Source organism: Sinohyriopsis cumingii, chromosome 16, assembly GCF_028554795.1.
Source record: "Sinohyriopsis cumingii isolate HCF-2022 chromosome 16, ASM2855479v2, whole genome shotgun sequence".
Taxonomy (NCBI): Eukaryota; Metazoa; Mollusca; class Bivalvia; order Unionida; family Unionidae; genus Sinohyriopsis; species Sinohyriopsis cumingii.
This window is the reverse complement of record NC_142976.1, coordinates 70,023,953-70,040,674: the sequence shown is the minus strand read 5'-3', so window position 1 is coordinate 70,040,674 and position 16,722 is coordinate 70,023,953. Positions and strand designations below refer to the sequence as shown.

At 33.1% G+C, this 16,722-nt stretch overlaps 1 protein-coding gene across 2 annotated transcripts in view; it reads left to right on the top strand.

Annotated features, from left to right (window-relative positions):
- Window positions 1-16,722, top strand: part of LOC149780740 (U3 small nucleolar RNA-associated protein 4 homolog) — a 75,425-nt gene that overhangs the window by 23,537 nt on the left and 35,166 nt on the right. For both annotated transcript variants that reach the window (XM_089937799.1, XM_089937800.1), the window contains exons 6-9: window positions 5,033-5,117; window positions 5,572-5,740; window positions 11,316-11,391; window positions 15,470-15,517. In XM_089937799.1, the coding sequence (XP_089793925.1) occupies window positions 5,033-5,117; window positions 5,572-5,740; window positions 11,316-11,391; window positions 15,470-15,517 (378 nt within the window). The remainder of the gene's footprint in view (window positions 1-5,032; window positions 5,118-5,571; window positions 5,741-11,315; window positions 11,392-15,469; window positions 15,518-16,722) is intronic.

The window sequence follows — 16,722 nt, the reverse complement described above, 5'->3', positions numbered from 1 at the left end:
TTATTTCATTTTGAGTGCAGTAAGGAGGATGCAGTTGCACTTATCATCGAAATTACAGCACAATTTCAAAATGTGTAATCCAGATTGAAAACCTATGACATGGCTCATGTAATTCAGATTTGCAGAATTAAGAAAAAACATTTTGAGGAAATTCAGGATGTAAAACTGTAAGTATATTTTATTTTGCCATTCTTATCACCAGATAAAGAAGACAGTATATGCCTTGTGACTTGTATGTTATTTATAAGGACCTAATATTCTGTCTTTTATATAATGTAGCTAGCCTAAATCCATAACATTGTATCAACGCAGAATGTGCCAAAACAGCTTGGTTTTTTTGCAGTCCACGAAACATGTTTTAGTTCATTCAGAAACAAATTTAAACAACCACAACGTAAAGAGCCTCTTTCGCGAGTGTATATGATTTGTTTACAAGTCAAAAGTGCATCTGCATCATTGTTTGTTTACAATAGAAAGTAGTTCCTTTATTCACGTGAATGCTATATGTGTATTGTCGCACGCGTTCAGTATCGGGGAATATTGAACGATTCTAACAATGTAAAGTTAACGGGGGAAAAAAATGAGCATATAATAATCTTAGAAACAGGATTTCCATGGTAAAATCTTGAAAAAGAATGTTGTTGAGGAATGTAATGGAAAAGTCATTCATGCCAGCCATTAAACTTTTGGCATAATTATTATGATTTTTTTTCTCTCACCAGATTTCATCTTATTCTCGCATGTATGTGGATTACTCTTTTTTGGTACATTAAAAAATACAATAAAAATAAAGCAATAAAGCTGCAATGTAAAGAGTAAGAGTACATTTCTCCATCCTAGACCTACATGTGCTTATTTTCTGTTTATAGCAACTGTATAACACATTTCCAAAAAAGACAGATCGTTTTCTTCAATTTGAAAGTTAGCCACATATATTCATTATATTGCTAATATATTTAGGCAGTGGACCAGTCTGTACTTTTAAAAATATGGCACCAGATGTTAAGCACAACAGGCTTTCACTTTTTATATGCAAATAATGCTTTTGCCCATTTATGTTAGCAATAATTACGCTTATAACTCTCTAAAATTTGGCATCTATGAAATTGGCCAAAATTTCCGTTTACTTGCTTATTAGAGAATAACGTTAAAGTGGGTGGATCCAGTGGTTGTAAGGGGAGGAAGAGGCAATTTTAGCAAAAAGCTGATTGTGTGGTTATCTTTTTCTATCATGCTGATCAATATTAACATTATTTCCTGTGTACATGTACAACTTTCTGGCCTTTTCATCATAAACATTAAAGAATTTAGTCATGGAAAATCAAATGGTCACATTAACATTGAGTTTTCACAGAAAATCTTCTAATGGTGTCTAGTTTGTCTTAAATGAAAATGGTGCCAATTTTACATCTAATACAGCTGCCAGTGGCTAATTTGAAAATCTTACACTCACAAATATTAGAAATGGTGTCAACACTGTGTAATTAAATAGAAGAAAAAGTCTTATTCAGAAATGCTGGAAATTCTTTTTGGACACTAGAGAATCAATCCCTTTGAGTGGACTCTAGATTGAGAAGTAATTATGTACCTTTAACTGCACTGCTTTAACTCTGAAGTACAAGTCATACAGGTCATGTAGGCATGCTGTATAAATTGTTTCAGCTATAGGTGCCTTTTTTGAGGTTATTTCACTGTACTTCGATCAGTATTCCATGCAAGGTCATTATATAACTGCCCCATGAAATATATCTGACAAAATGGGTGTTAATGTATGTGGATTTTTTTTAAGACGAGGTCAACCAAGAAACATGATCCAGTGTAAATTAGTTAAACGTCATGTCTCAGTGAAAATGCCACATGTTGGAAAAAATACAGCCCCCTGCACTTGTAATGATTAGACATCCGCTGGGAATAAAAACACAATAATATGCACACTTTGTTATTCCCCTTTAACTTGCAGTGTGGGCATCATGATTTTCTCCAACCAGAGAAGTTAGTGTGGATGATAGCACTTTAAGCAAAAATTTTACATGTACTTGTATTTTCATGAAAACATTGTTTGCACCAGTATCAAACGAGATTTGTGTGCCATTTGAACTATTGTTGTAATTTTTGGTGGGCTGATTGCAAAGCATTTCCCACTTGTGAATTGTTGTCTGTCAGGATGTTTATCTATCCTTGTACCCATGAATCTGGTGTCAACACTCAGTTTAGGGTTGCATCTAGGTCATTTTTTTCGGATAGTTTCTTGTCATCTTATGATGAGTGAGAATGTAATTGCTTCATTGGGAATACTGCTTGGCATTAGTCAAAACCATATCATTGTGACCTATATTTAATGGTTTAATCATCTGTATTTACCTTTGCATTTCTCCAGGTTAACATTTTCTTGTAGATAAGTTTATCTGTCCTTTTGCTTGCAGTCCTGTGAGTTGTACTACACTGTTCAGTAAATGTTTTGGACACTGTTACCTATTCACCGATGTGACCCTGGTTAATGTTTGTCTTTAGCTTAGTTTCTCAGAGTCAAGTAACTTGTTATGTATTGGCATCATGAACAGTACTAAAACCATAAACTAGGTCAATTACTTTATATGATAGTGTTACACTTTTCACTCAAAAGTAAGCCACTGTGACTTTATTTTCATGCTCTAGTTTACATTTAGCTCAGTTTCTTGGATCTGGTTACTGTAGAGTGATGTGACTCGATACATAGGATGCATCATAAAAAAAGGTCTTTCAGCATTGAAGTTTGTTCATACTTGCATTGGTGGTTTTTCATGTTCTCTATATTTTTTTAAAAATTCAGGTTTATATAATATTCACTCCAGTGGGGCTATACATGCTTTGAAAACCAAGTCTAACTTGAAATGAATGACAAAATTTTCACATGTTAAGTATTCAGGAACTTAACTGAAGTAGCAAAAAATGCCCAAATTGTCATAGTAAAAAGTATGATTAAACAATAATCCAGTATTAGCTGACAATGTTGGGAACAGAAATGTTGGCCATGTTATAGTATTTGCCAGTACAGAGTAGTAGCAGAATGGCCATATTTTGGACAACTATATGTTACCAGTGTGATGAGGAATGGCCTTATTTTGGACAACTATATGTTACCAGTGTGATGAGGAATGGCCATATTTTGGACAACTATATGTTACCAGTGTGACAAGGAATGGCCTTATTTTGGACAACTATATGTTACCACTGTGATGAGGAATGGCCTTATTTTGGACAACTATATGTTACCAGTGGGACAAGGAATGGCCTTATTTTGGACAACTATATGTTACCACTGTGATGAGGAATGGCCTTATTTTGGACAGCTATATGTTACCAGTGGGACAAGGAATGGCCTTATTTTGGACAACTATATGTTACCAGTGTGATGAGGAATGGCCTTATTTTGGACAACTATATGTTACCAGTGGGACAAGGAATGGCCTTATTTTGGACAACTATATGTTACCAGTGCGATGAGGAATGGCCTTATTTTGGACAACTATATGTTACCACTGTGATGAGGAATGGCCTTATTTTGGACAACTATATGTTACCAGTGTGATGAGGAATGGCCTTATTTTGGACAACTATATGTTACCAGTGTGATGAGGAATGGCCTTATTTTGGACAACTATATGTTACCAGTGTGATGAGGAATGGCCTTATTTTGGACAGCTATATGTTACCAGTGTGATGAGGAATGGCCTTATTTTGGACAACTATATGTTACCAGTGTGACAAGGAATGGCCTTTTTTTGGACAACTATATGCTACCAGTGTGATGAGGAATGGCCTTATTTTGGACAGCTATATGTTACCAGTGTGATGAGGAATGGCCTTATTTTGGACAACTATATGTTACCAGTGTGACAAGGAATGGCCTTTTTTTGGACAACTATATGTTACCAGTGTGATGAGGAATGGCCTTATTTTGGACAACTATATGTTACCAGTGTGATGAGTAAACCTGAATAAAAGGAATTCAGTTAGAAAAGTTTATCTCTCCAAAATAATGATGCTAAAATATTATGATCTATTACAATGTTTCATTTTCATCTAATAATTTCATATATTAATTGTTAAGCACATTTCAGTGGAAACGTGATTCATAGTTGTCACTTTTATGGCAGCTTTGGTGTGTTTTGGTTAAAGCAGTCTTTACAGCAGCCCTAGTTTTTCCCATATTTTCCAAATTTTATGTCAGATTTTACGTTGAAACTCTATTATACACTGCATGAACAGTTGTAGCAAAGCAAGTTGAAATGTAGTCTTTGTGAGGTGGAGCTGAGATTAAGAAGAGAAAGGCAGCTTGTATGTTAGTAAGAGCATGTTTTTGTTCCAAAAGTAGTCAGGTAAAGGTTTAATTCTTGTAAAATAATTTACATAAGTTTCATACTATTTTTCTTTATAAAATGCCTCTATTTTCTCATACTTTTTCCTAATTCTTTTAATAAAAAAAAGTAGCCTTGCTTTATCTCAACATTTTTGAAGAAGGTTGCTGGAAAGACTTAAAGGTTTAATTACATAATTTTCCTAAGTCCTTGACACACTCACTTGCCTCAGTGACCTTGGAATCAAGGTCACATTCATGGAAGATTTATGTTACAAGATATGTTCAAAACCTTTTTGTTTTGTTAAATTTCCAAAATGGCATGATGTTTTCTTTTCATTCTTATGATATCTCTTTAAAAGAAAGAGAATACATTCTGAGACACTTTCTTGCACCATTTCCTTTGATTCCAAGGTCACAGTTATGAAAGAGCTTTAATAAAGGTTTGGTAAAAGTTTCTCATTTGCTAATATATTTTAAGCACCTTGATGAAGCCTGTTGACACTTCAAATACCTTATTAGGAAGCAAATACAATTCATTAGGCGACACACTCAGCTGTAACATTGGGACAATGCCAGAAAATTTACAGCAGGTCTTTGATTTTAGGTCACTATTACTTTTTCTTGAGATCTTAATTTGTGTTACGTGACTAGAAGGTTGAAAACTTTGGACATTATTAATTTTTTTTTTTGTAGGCTGGCACAGAAGATGGCTGTGTGGTTTTGTTTGAGATTGATGGTGACAAGCTAGAATATATCAGAGCATTTGATAAGCAAGAAGGTATGACTATTAAGGTTAAGAATTTAGCATTTAAGTTTTTTTGTTGATTTCCAAAGTTTAATTTACCTTTCAGTTTTAGACTTCCAAGTTCATAAGAAATAACTGCAGTGTATATTGCTAATCACTTATAAAGAAGAGCAGGACTTTTCTTTGATTTCTGGAAATAAATTCTTTCTGGCCTGAATGAGCATTTGAGGGACATTCGTTAGGGCATTTCTTGGAAATGGATGACATTAAGGTAATCTGCTCACCTAACCCCTTAATTGTGTCTGGTTCAATCCCCAGTTCTGATACAAGTATATGTTGAAGTCCATAAAAGATCAGTGTCTTTTACTGGTTTTCTTCACTTCAGAAATCACATTATGACTGTATCTGAAACCTAAAGAGCACTTTTGCACAAATGACAAAAAGTCAAACCAATTTTCTAATATCTAACTTTTTACTTGTCCTGTAGGAAGGATTATGTCAGTATGCTGGCATAACAGTGAGGATCTGATAGTTACAGGAGGTATAGACAACATTCGATTGTGGAGTGTTAACTCGGGTCGAGCTATGCAGAGACTTACTTTGGGAAAACAGGACAAAAACCAGGAAACTGTTGTCTGGTGTGTAGCAATAACAAGGTAAGATAACCTATGTCTACTGTGCATCACAGAATGAAAACAAATTTGTATCAAATTTTGCAGAGGTACTAAGTTTAGTACATTGTTGTAAATGTGAAATACTTGAAATCAGTTAAATTACATATTATTTTACTTTACCATTTATTTGTTCACTAAATATTTTAGGAACTTATTTGCAGGAGTTGGATGTTCTTTATTAAATACAAAATTTGAAATTCTTTACTGCACTTTTCTAAAATATAGTATAATTCTAGATATTATTTGACCATAATAGTTTACATATAAGTATATCTCGAAAGTAAAATTTCCCTTGCCAAAAAATGCTTGATCTGGTGCTTTTCACAAGCTGTCTTTAACTTTCTCTATGTACTATTTTTGTTTTTCATGTGTTTGATATGAAGCTTTTCACAAGCTGTCTTTAACTTTCTCTGTGTACTCATGTGATTTTTCATGTGTTTGATATGATGCTTGTCACAAGCTGTCATTAACTTTCCTTGTGTACTCGTGTACTTTTCACACAAAAACAGCATCATATGAACAGACATGCCTTTAGGTCTTGTAATACATGTTTTTTAGAGTATGCTTTACATGCCTATAGGTCTTGTAATATATGTTTTTTAGAGTATACTTTACATGCCTATAGGTCTTGTAATATATGTTGTGTAGAGTATACTTTACATGCTTGTAGGTCTTGTAATATATGTTGTGTAGAGTATACTTTACATGCCTGTAGGTCTTGTAATATATGTTGTGTAGAGTCTGATATACATGCCTATAGGTCTTGTAATACATGTTGTGTAGAGTATACTTTACATGCCTATAGGTCTTGTAATATATGTTGTGTAGAGTCTGATGTACATGCCTATAGATCTTGTAATATATATTGTGCAGAGTATACTTTACATGCCTATAGGTCTTGTAATATATGTTGTGTAGATTCTGATATACATGCCTATAGGTCTTGTAATATATGTTGTGTAGAGTCTGATATACATGCCTATAGGTCTTGTAATATATGTTGTGTAGAGTCTGATATACATGCCTATAGGTCTTGTAATATATGTTGTGTAGAGTCTGATATACATGCCTATAGGTCTTGTAATATATGTTGTGTAGAGTCTGATATACATGCCTATAGGTCTTGTAATATATGTTGTTTAAAGTCTGCTATACATGCCTATAGGTCTTTTAATAAATGTTGTGTAGAGTATACTTTACATGCCTGTAGGTCTTATAATATATGTCATGTAGAGTCTGATATACATGCCTGTAGGTCTTTTAATAAATGATGTGCAGAGTATACTTTACATGCCTATAGGTCTTATAATATATGTCATGTAGAGTCTCCTTTACATGCCTATAGGTCTTGTAATTTATGTTGTGTAGAGTATACTTTACATGCCTATAGGTCTTGTAATATATGTTGTGTAGAGTATACTTTACATGCCTATTGGGCTTGTAATATATGTTGTGTAGAGTCTGATATACATGCCTATTGGGCTTGTAATATATGTTGTGTAGAGTATACTTTACATGCCTATATGTCTTGTAATACATGTTGTGTAGAGTATACTTTACATGCTTATATGTCTTGTAATATATGTTGTGTAGAGCATACTTTACATGCCTATAGGTCTTGTAATACATGTTGTGTAGAGTCTGATATACATGCCTATTGGGCTTGTAATATATGTTGTGTAGAGTATACTTTACATGCCTATAGGTCTTGTAATATATGTTGTGTAGAGTATACTTTACATGCCTATAGGTCTTGTAATATATGTTGTGTAGAGTATACTTTACATGCCTATAGGTCTTGTAATATATGTTGTGTAGAGTATACTATACATGCCTAAAGGTCTTGTAATATATGTTGTGTAGAGTCTGCTATACATGCCTATAGGTCTTGTAATAAATGTTGTGTAGAGTCTGCTATACATGCCTATAGGTCTTGTAATATATGTTGTGTAGAGTCTCCTATACATGCCTATAGGTCTTGTAATATATGTTGTGTAGAGTATACTTTACATGCCTGTAGGTCTTGTAATATATGTTGTGTAGAGTCTGATATACATGCCTATAGGTCTTGTAATATATGTTGTGCAGAGTATACTTTACATGCCTATAGGTCTTGTAATACATGTTGTTTAGAGTCTGCAATACATGCCTATAGGTCTTGTAATATGTGTTGTGTAGATTATACTTTACATGCCTATAGAGTATACTTTACATGCCTGTAGGTCTTTTAATAAATGTTGTGTAAAGTATACTTTACATGCCTATAGGTCTTACAATATATGTTGTGTAGAGTATACTTTACGTGCCTATAGGTCTTGTAATATATATTGTGTAGAGTCTGATATACATGCCTATTGGGCTTGTAATATATGTTGTGTAGAGTATACTTTACATGCCTATAGGTCTTGTAATATATGTTTTGTAGAGTATACTTTACATGCCTATAGGTCTTGTAATATATGTTGTGTAGAGTATACTTTACATGCCTATAGGTCTTGAAATATATGTTGTGTAGAGCATACTTTACATGCCTATAGGTCTTGTAATATATGTTTTGTAGAGTATACTTTACATGCCTATAGGTCTTGTAATATATGTTGTGTAGAGTATACTTTACATGCCTATAGGTCTTGAAATATATGTTGTGTAGAGCATACTTTACATGCCTATATGTCTTGTAATACGTGTTGTCAAGAATATACATTACATGCCTATAGGTGTTGTAATACATGTTGTGCATAGCTGCCAACCCTCACAATTTTGGTATGAATTTCACGACTTTTTCAGTGATTCACGGATTCACGCCATATACAAAAAAATCATGAATTCCCAAATTCTCAGTTATTTTAAATCTTTAACAAAATAATCGATTTCCTGTTAAGTGCTAGTCATGATATCAGCAGTTGCTGAAATGGTCCAGTACTGCTGCTCACGATATTAGTAGAACTATAGCCAGTTGATAACATTGGCATGGTAACAATCATTCTAGCATATTTTAATCTATATGTAAAAGAGTTGTTTTACAAATACTTTTGAGAGAAACTGGTGCCCAACCGGAATTTTGCTCCGTGCATGCGCCACCAACACTGATTTAAATTAACATTCGATATCGCATCTTGAAAATGTTTTCACCATCAAGGAAAAAGAAATATATTAAACAAAAAGTGAAGTTTAGTTTGGAAAATACCAAAATACCATACATTCAGCCATCAAACACTGATATACATCATGCTTTTTGCGCACAGTATGCCACAACTTTTAGCATTTGGCTTGGTGGCAGAGATGATGTGAGGAAGCACATTGGTAGCAAAGAGCACATGGAGGTTGGGAAAATTAAGAACTTGCAGCAGATTTCAGCTCTGGAATATTTTAAGCCATCAACGGAAGACCTGCAAGCTAACAATGCTGAAGCACTGTGTGTGAGTTATCTTGTTGAGACCATGCTAAACATTTGTTCCGTCAAATATTCCCAGACTCGAAGATTGCTTCATGAATTCATGTCAAAATTCACTCATTTTTATCCCTATTTTCACTAATTGCGAGACTTCTCAACTATGGTTGTGTAGAGTGTACTATACATGCCTATAGGTCTTGTAATACATGTTGTGTCGAGTCTGATATACATGCCTATAGGTCTTGTAATACATGTTGTGTAGAGTGTGATATACATGCCTGTAGGTCTTGTAATATATGTTGTGTAGAGTATACTTTACATGCCTATAGGTCTTGTAATATATGTTGTGTAGAGTCTGCTATACATGCCTGTAGGTCTTGTAATATATGTTGTGTAGAGTATACTTTACATGCCTATAGGTCTTGTAATATATGTTGTGTAGAGTCTGATACACATACCTATAGGTCTTGTAATACATGTTGTGTAGAGTCTGATATACATGCCTATAGGTCTTGTAATAAATGTTGTGTAGAGTCTGATATACATCCCTATAGGTCTTGTAATACATGTTGTGTAGAGTGTGATATACATGCCTGTAGGTCTTGTAATATATGTTGTGTAGAGTATACTTTACATACCTATAGGTCTTGTAATACATGTTGTGTAGAGTCTGATATACATGCCTATAGGTCTTGTAATATATGTTGTGTAGAGTATACTTTACATACCTATAGGTCTTGTAATACATGTTGTGTAGAGTGTGATATACATGCCTGTAGGTCTTGTAATATATGTTGTGTAGAGTATACTTTACATGCCTTTAGGTCTTGTAATACATGTTGTGTAGAGTCTGATATACATGCCTATAGGTCTTGTAATATATGTTGTGTAGAGTATACTTTACATACCTATAGGTCTTGTAATACATGTTGTGTAGAGTGTGATATACATGCCTGTAGGTCTTGTAATATATGTTGTGTAGAGTATACTTTACATGCCTATAGGTCTTGTAATATATGTTGTGTAGAGTCTGATACACATACCTATAGGTCTTGTAATACATGTTGTGTAGAGTCTGATATACATGCCTATAGGTCTTGTAATATATGTTGTGTAGAGTATACTTTACATGCCTATAGGTCTTGTAATATATGTTGTGTAGAGTCTGCTATACATGCCTATAGGTCTTGTAATACATGTTGTGTAGAGTCTGATATACATGCCTATAGGTCTTGTATTATATGTTGTGTAGAGTATACTTTACATACCTATAGGTCTTGTAATAAATGTTGTGTAGAGTATACTTTACATGCCTATAGGTCTTGTAATAAATGTTGTGTAGAGTCTGATATACATGCCTATTGGGCTTGTAATATGTTTTTTAGAGTATACTTTACATGCCTATAGGTCTTGTAATACATGTTGTGTAGAGTCTGCTATACATGCCTATAGGTCTTGTAATATATGTTGTGTAGAATATACTATACATGCCTATAGGTCTTGTAATATATGTTGTGTAGAGTATACTTTACATGCCTATAGGTCTTGTAATACATGTTGTGTAGAGTCTGCTATACATGCCTATAGGTCTTGTAATATATGTTGTGTAGAATATACTATACATGCCTATAGGTCTTGTAATATATGTTGTGTAGAGTCTGCTATACATGCCTATAGGTCTTGTAATATATGTTGTGTAGAGTATACTTTACATGCCTATAGGTCTTGTAATATATGTTGTGTAGAGTATACTATACATGCCTATAGGTCTTGTAATATATGTTTTGTAGAGTCTGCTATACATGCCTATAGGTCTTGTAATATATGTTGTGTAGAGTCTGCTATATGTGCCTATAGGTCTTGTAATATATGTTTTGTAGAATATACTTTACATGCCTATAGGTCTTGTAATATATGTTTTGTAGAGTATACTTTACATGCTTATAGGTCTTGTAATATATGTTGTGTAGAGTATACTATACATGCCTATAGGTCTTGTAATATATGTTGTATGGTGTCTGCTGTATATGCTTATAGGTCTTCTAACATATGTTGTGTTGAGTCTGCTATACATGCCTATAGGGCTTGTAATATATGTTGTGTAGAGCCTGTTATACAAGAAATAGAAGAAATAATATTTCAGGGAATCAATTATCCTTCCAGTGACATGACCATCATAAGTGGGGATTCAAGGGGGAAGACCACATTTTGGAATGGTAAACATGGCACCTTGCTTAAGGTAAGCATTCTGTAATGAACTTCAGAGGCTGTTTGATTTTTGCTAAATTTGTATCAGCTAATACAGTGAAGATTGTTTATAATATTTCAAGGGGAACTGGGATTTTTATAATGTTGTAACTGGGAAACATTTTATATGAATTCATTATTTATTTGTTAAAATGTGTATATACTTGTTCATGTCAGTGATGTTGGACTTACATGTAGCTAACAATTCATACTGCTATGATTACTGTCAGATCAGGTAATAACATTATTGAAGAAACAACATTCATTTGCATAAATACTGTATATGTTATCATGAAATAAACTTTGAACTATGAATAAGTTTTACCATCTGATGTAATTGTCAACATGTACATGTACCAGCTGGGGAATCATAATAATCACTTTTCGGTAGTTGGGAGCCATAGAACCCGACCGTATTATAGACTGAACCGTGTTATAAGCAACCAGGTCAGTTAGCTGAGGAAAATGATGCATGTACCCCAGAAAATTGCAGGGGGGGGGGTAATAAATGCGGGCGAAAAATATGTGCTTCATTGGCACAGTTACCATCTTAAATCAATGCATATTAAATGAGAAATACATCTGTAGTGAAAACAGAGAAGGCATATTTAAATATTTTACTTTATCCAGGGAACCACGAATTGGTACATACACGTGTATACTCTCTGTGTGTGTGTATATACATACATATATATATATATATATATATATATATATATATATATATATATATATATATGTCTAATGTATACCATGAATAGAGTATCAACACCTTGTACTCACCCGCAGATCTCATCACATACATTGAATCAACCATACAAGTAATTCCATTGAAAATATGCACACACACAGATTTCAGATATTCAATAATTTTGTCACAGGTCATATAGGTCTGAGTTCAGTGGAGAAATAAAAATAGCAAGGTCACGTAATGAATGATGAAGCACATTTACTTTTCAGTATGTCTGAAGTCGGTGTGTTTTAAACCACCATTGGTAGTGTTCGTAAGCATAAACTTTTTACCTGCAATAAGGAAACTTTCACAGCACAGTAAATGTGTTCCAGTCATTGATTGATTGATTGATTGATTGGATTTACATGTTCCAGTCATGTTGGAAAATGAAACAATCCATCAAATTATATTGTTTTTGTCTAAGTTTGGTACTGACATCCTTTGAAGAAAAGGTTCTTTGTTTTTATTAAAGATTGTAGTCTGCTTTCTTTGATGAAGAGTGCATGCATTGTTTAAGTCACTGCTAAAGGACAGCTTTGGAGAACCAAACAAATGCCTGTATCTTATTGTGGCAGCAACATCAAATAATTGTATTGCATGATTGAGACTGATTTCTTTTCCATTTGCTTAGTACATTTTCATAACAATTGGTGCTTCAAAGGTAATCTGTTTTCTTTGAAATTTCAGCAATCTATTTTATCTGGGTACATTTTTTTTAAAAAGGAATTGGCCGTCGTTTGGTCAGTTGTAGTTACTGTTCTTCCCTGCCTACTGAATATACCTACAAGTAAGATTCTGGGTTTTCTTGTGGGTTTTTTTTAATCTTGGTGTTAGTGGAGTGATGCTGCCTTCCATGCATGTGTCAGAAATTTAAAAAAGGGTCAACAGACAATAGAGACACATGTGTTCTGGTCTGATGATGGATTTCTACAGAAAAAGTGAGTGTTCTGAAGGATTTAATTCTGAGTGAAAAGAAGAGGAATTTCTCTTCCCCAAAATGATAATAAACTTTGTATGTTTTTTTGTACTTTTAAGAAAGAATTTTTTTTCCGTGTATGAGAAAAATACATGTATATGACATTTCTGGAACCACACCACGACCATGTTATATCTAAATCCATGTTATAACAGAGCATGCTATAGTGAAGTCACACTGTGTATTTTGGGAGCCACACCATGACCGTGTTATATCTGAATTCATTTTATTTTGAAGTGTGCTATAGCGGGGTCACACTGTGAATATATATCAGTTTGGAGGATTTTTTTATATTAATTTTACGCTGGTGGAAAAAGTGCTAGGTCAGCAAAGGAAAACAGGGATGGTCAGCCAACCGAAAACATATTTTTTTGTTTGTGACCCTATCATTTCTGGTAACATACAATATCCTCAGTTGTTGGTATCTCAGACATAACAGTGTCACTATCAAAATTAACATAATACAAGAAATTGACATTCTTGTTACCAAACCCAAGATGGTGTAATGCATCATTCACCATAGCAAGGGGAATAATATCAGCATTGCTATAACTGGTAGTGACATTTGATAACTCACTAAACTGGTAGTTAACTAAACATTCTGCAAATAATCTGTCAAAACCTGCACAATAAATCATATTGATTGTGGACAATATATTTATTTCACTCTTAACGTTTTTATGTAAAGCTCATGAGATATCTTTAGATTCAAGCACATCGACACTTTGACTTCAGATTGTAGATGACTCCTTCATCCATCAGTTGCAGAACAGAAATTTTATCTGGTTGAGAGAAAGGGACTAAACTTTGATTACAGTTTTTTAGGATGGACTATGTAGTTGTCAAAAAGCAGTAAAACAGTCATTTTCATTTTCTTGTTAAAACCTGAGGCATAGTAAATGTTTTTGCTGTCGCCCACACATTTGTTTGCATGATAATGAACTGGTAATGACTTAATATTTTTTAAATGACTTGAATTTTTAAATTTGCCATTGCTCAGAAATGTAAATTTTTCCAACCTATCTGTTAGCACAAGCAAGACCATTAACCTTTCTTTACATTTTTACCACCAAGGTGACTCTCCCCTTTCATATGTGGTGGCCTATGTAATGGCAATGTACCAACAGTCTCTGTTGGATCACAATAGTACAATCCAAGTATATACCCTTATTTTAAATTTCAATATAAATCCAAGTCTTTATTTCCAAAACTGTTATTTTATATGATCACTTTTTATTTCCAGTGAATAAATAATTTTAATAAATAAAGTCCAGCCCAAAGGAACTACTGGACGCAACAATAATACAATTGATTCTGCTGAGAACAAATAAATAATGTTTCCAATAACAAGATCATATAGTCCTCTACTTGACCTCAGGTCACAATTAGCACTTTTTATTATTTAAAAAACCAAACTTTCACCTAATAGAAAAAAAGTTGCTGAAATGTTCCAGACGTTTACAAGATAAATCTTAGTTATAATTAGAAGGTTTGTTACTAACATTATAATATAAAGAACATAGTAAACATCATGTATTTCTCTCAAACCAAGATAAATATGTTTGCTTCTATTAATAATAATCCTAATATTAAACTCATTTTCCAAGGGAAAATTTTAGTAATGTATTGGTTGTGTAAAGAATTAAAGAATAATGATTCAGGTCTGGTAGAAACTGAACATGATTTTGGACAAGGTCAAATCCAAAATACTATCCATTGCAGATAATAATAATAAAAACTAACTAACAAACAATGCAAATTAAATATACATAACAACTAATTATGAATGATGTGTGATTATCATGCTTTTGTTGCCCACTGCTTTTGTTGTTTCAAGCAACTGACATTTTTTTTATCTAGCTTTGGCATGTTCTGTAATGAAAAATATCATAGTTATTTTCTCAGACAGACCACATAAAGCAAGTGCTATGAACAGCTAGCTATAGTCTAAATAAGGATCATATATATATATATATATATATATATATAGCAAGTGCTATGACCAGCTAAACAGTCTAATCAAGGATCATTATAATAAAGCTTTTGGAATACATAGTAATTAGGAATTTTGCTGGTGAAATTAAACTCAAACATTATGACAGAGAAAATGTATCCAGGAAGATATTAAAAAATCTTTCCTGGAGTACTTAAATCAGTAATAAAGATCTAGCCCAATATGTTGACATCATATAAATCAGTCTGCTAAATTACGTATTTTGTGAAAATCAATGTATATTATTGTTTGAAAATTTGTCTGTACCTGGTGAAAAAGAAATCTAGATTTTGTTACAATTATCAAATTTAGCTTTGATCTACATTGTTGTTGGCAGAGTTTCTTAGAAGTTTTCTTCTTCATTTCAGAGTTTTCAAAGTCACAAAGCAGATGTCCTTTCTCTCGCTGTCAACCAGGTTAGCTTTCACCAAACATATAAAAGAGCTTGAACTTAAGATAATTTTCATTAAAATATCAACTTTATAGCATTTACTGTGAATTTATTGTTACTCATGTAGTACCAGCATTTGCAGATTTTGTGACTGCTGAAAAACACAAATTTAAAGACTTACAAACAGTGAGCCTTTTGTGGAAACAATAGTTCACTTTCCCCAATCCATGAAATAAAGTGCTGACAAATGTAATTTTTCAAAACTGAAGAAAGTTGATAAATGATCTTGCTGTATTTTATGCAAATTTAACAACTTTTTACCCCATATAGTAGCATAGTGTAAATCTACCAGCCTTAGGAATATAACTGCTTAAGATTGCACATGTTCCAGCCAGGGATCATACCTGGAATAGCAGAAGTGAAAAGCAAATATGTTTACTGTCGTGTTATCTGGGCCCTTTTGATGGGTTCAGCTGTGATTTTAACCATAGTCTAAATCTTCTGCAGTGATTCGGAATGTCAGAGGCAGAAATCTTTATTGGATCTAAATTTGAACATACAACTAAGAATTTTTTTTATACCACTGTCTACACAAAAAAATATTCATGAATAGTGAAATATGAGAATCTGTGTTTGCCATTCATCTCACATTACACATGCCCGCAAAGTACAATTTACTTTGTCATGTTTTACTTTAGCAAAGATTTACTTTTCTGTGCAGATATCATTAATGATATTTATGTTTGAAATTGTTGGTATAACTGTATTGAGCTATTGTAATTACATTAACAGTATTGATGTTTATTTACCATATTCACAATCAACAATATTAACAATTCAAACATCTATTTTAACTGAATTATTGGATTCCATCATGATTCTTTATCTAGACAACAGTACTAAAGAAATGGATAGCCCGATGACCAGGGACTAAAAAGAAAACCCTCCCATATTCTAATTGAATTGCCCTTTGGGATTGTCAGAAACAAGTGCTGTATCATTTTCCTGACAAAACCCTGAGCATATGCCAACTACATGCTTCATTTACATTTTGAAGTTCTTGAAAGTTGCTGGTGAATTAATTATTATTATTAATCTGTAGATCCCTCTCTGTTAAGAATATCATGTGTTTGTTTTATAAGATATAAACTTTGTATACAAAGTGAAGTACTTGATCAATGAATGGGAACATTACTATTTATGTTCTCTTTATTTCATTGGTTACTGTTC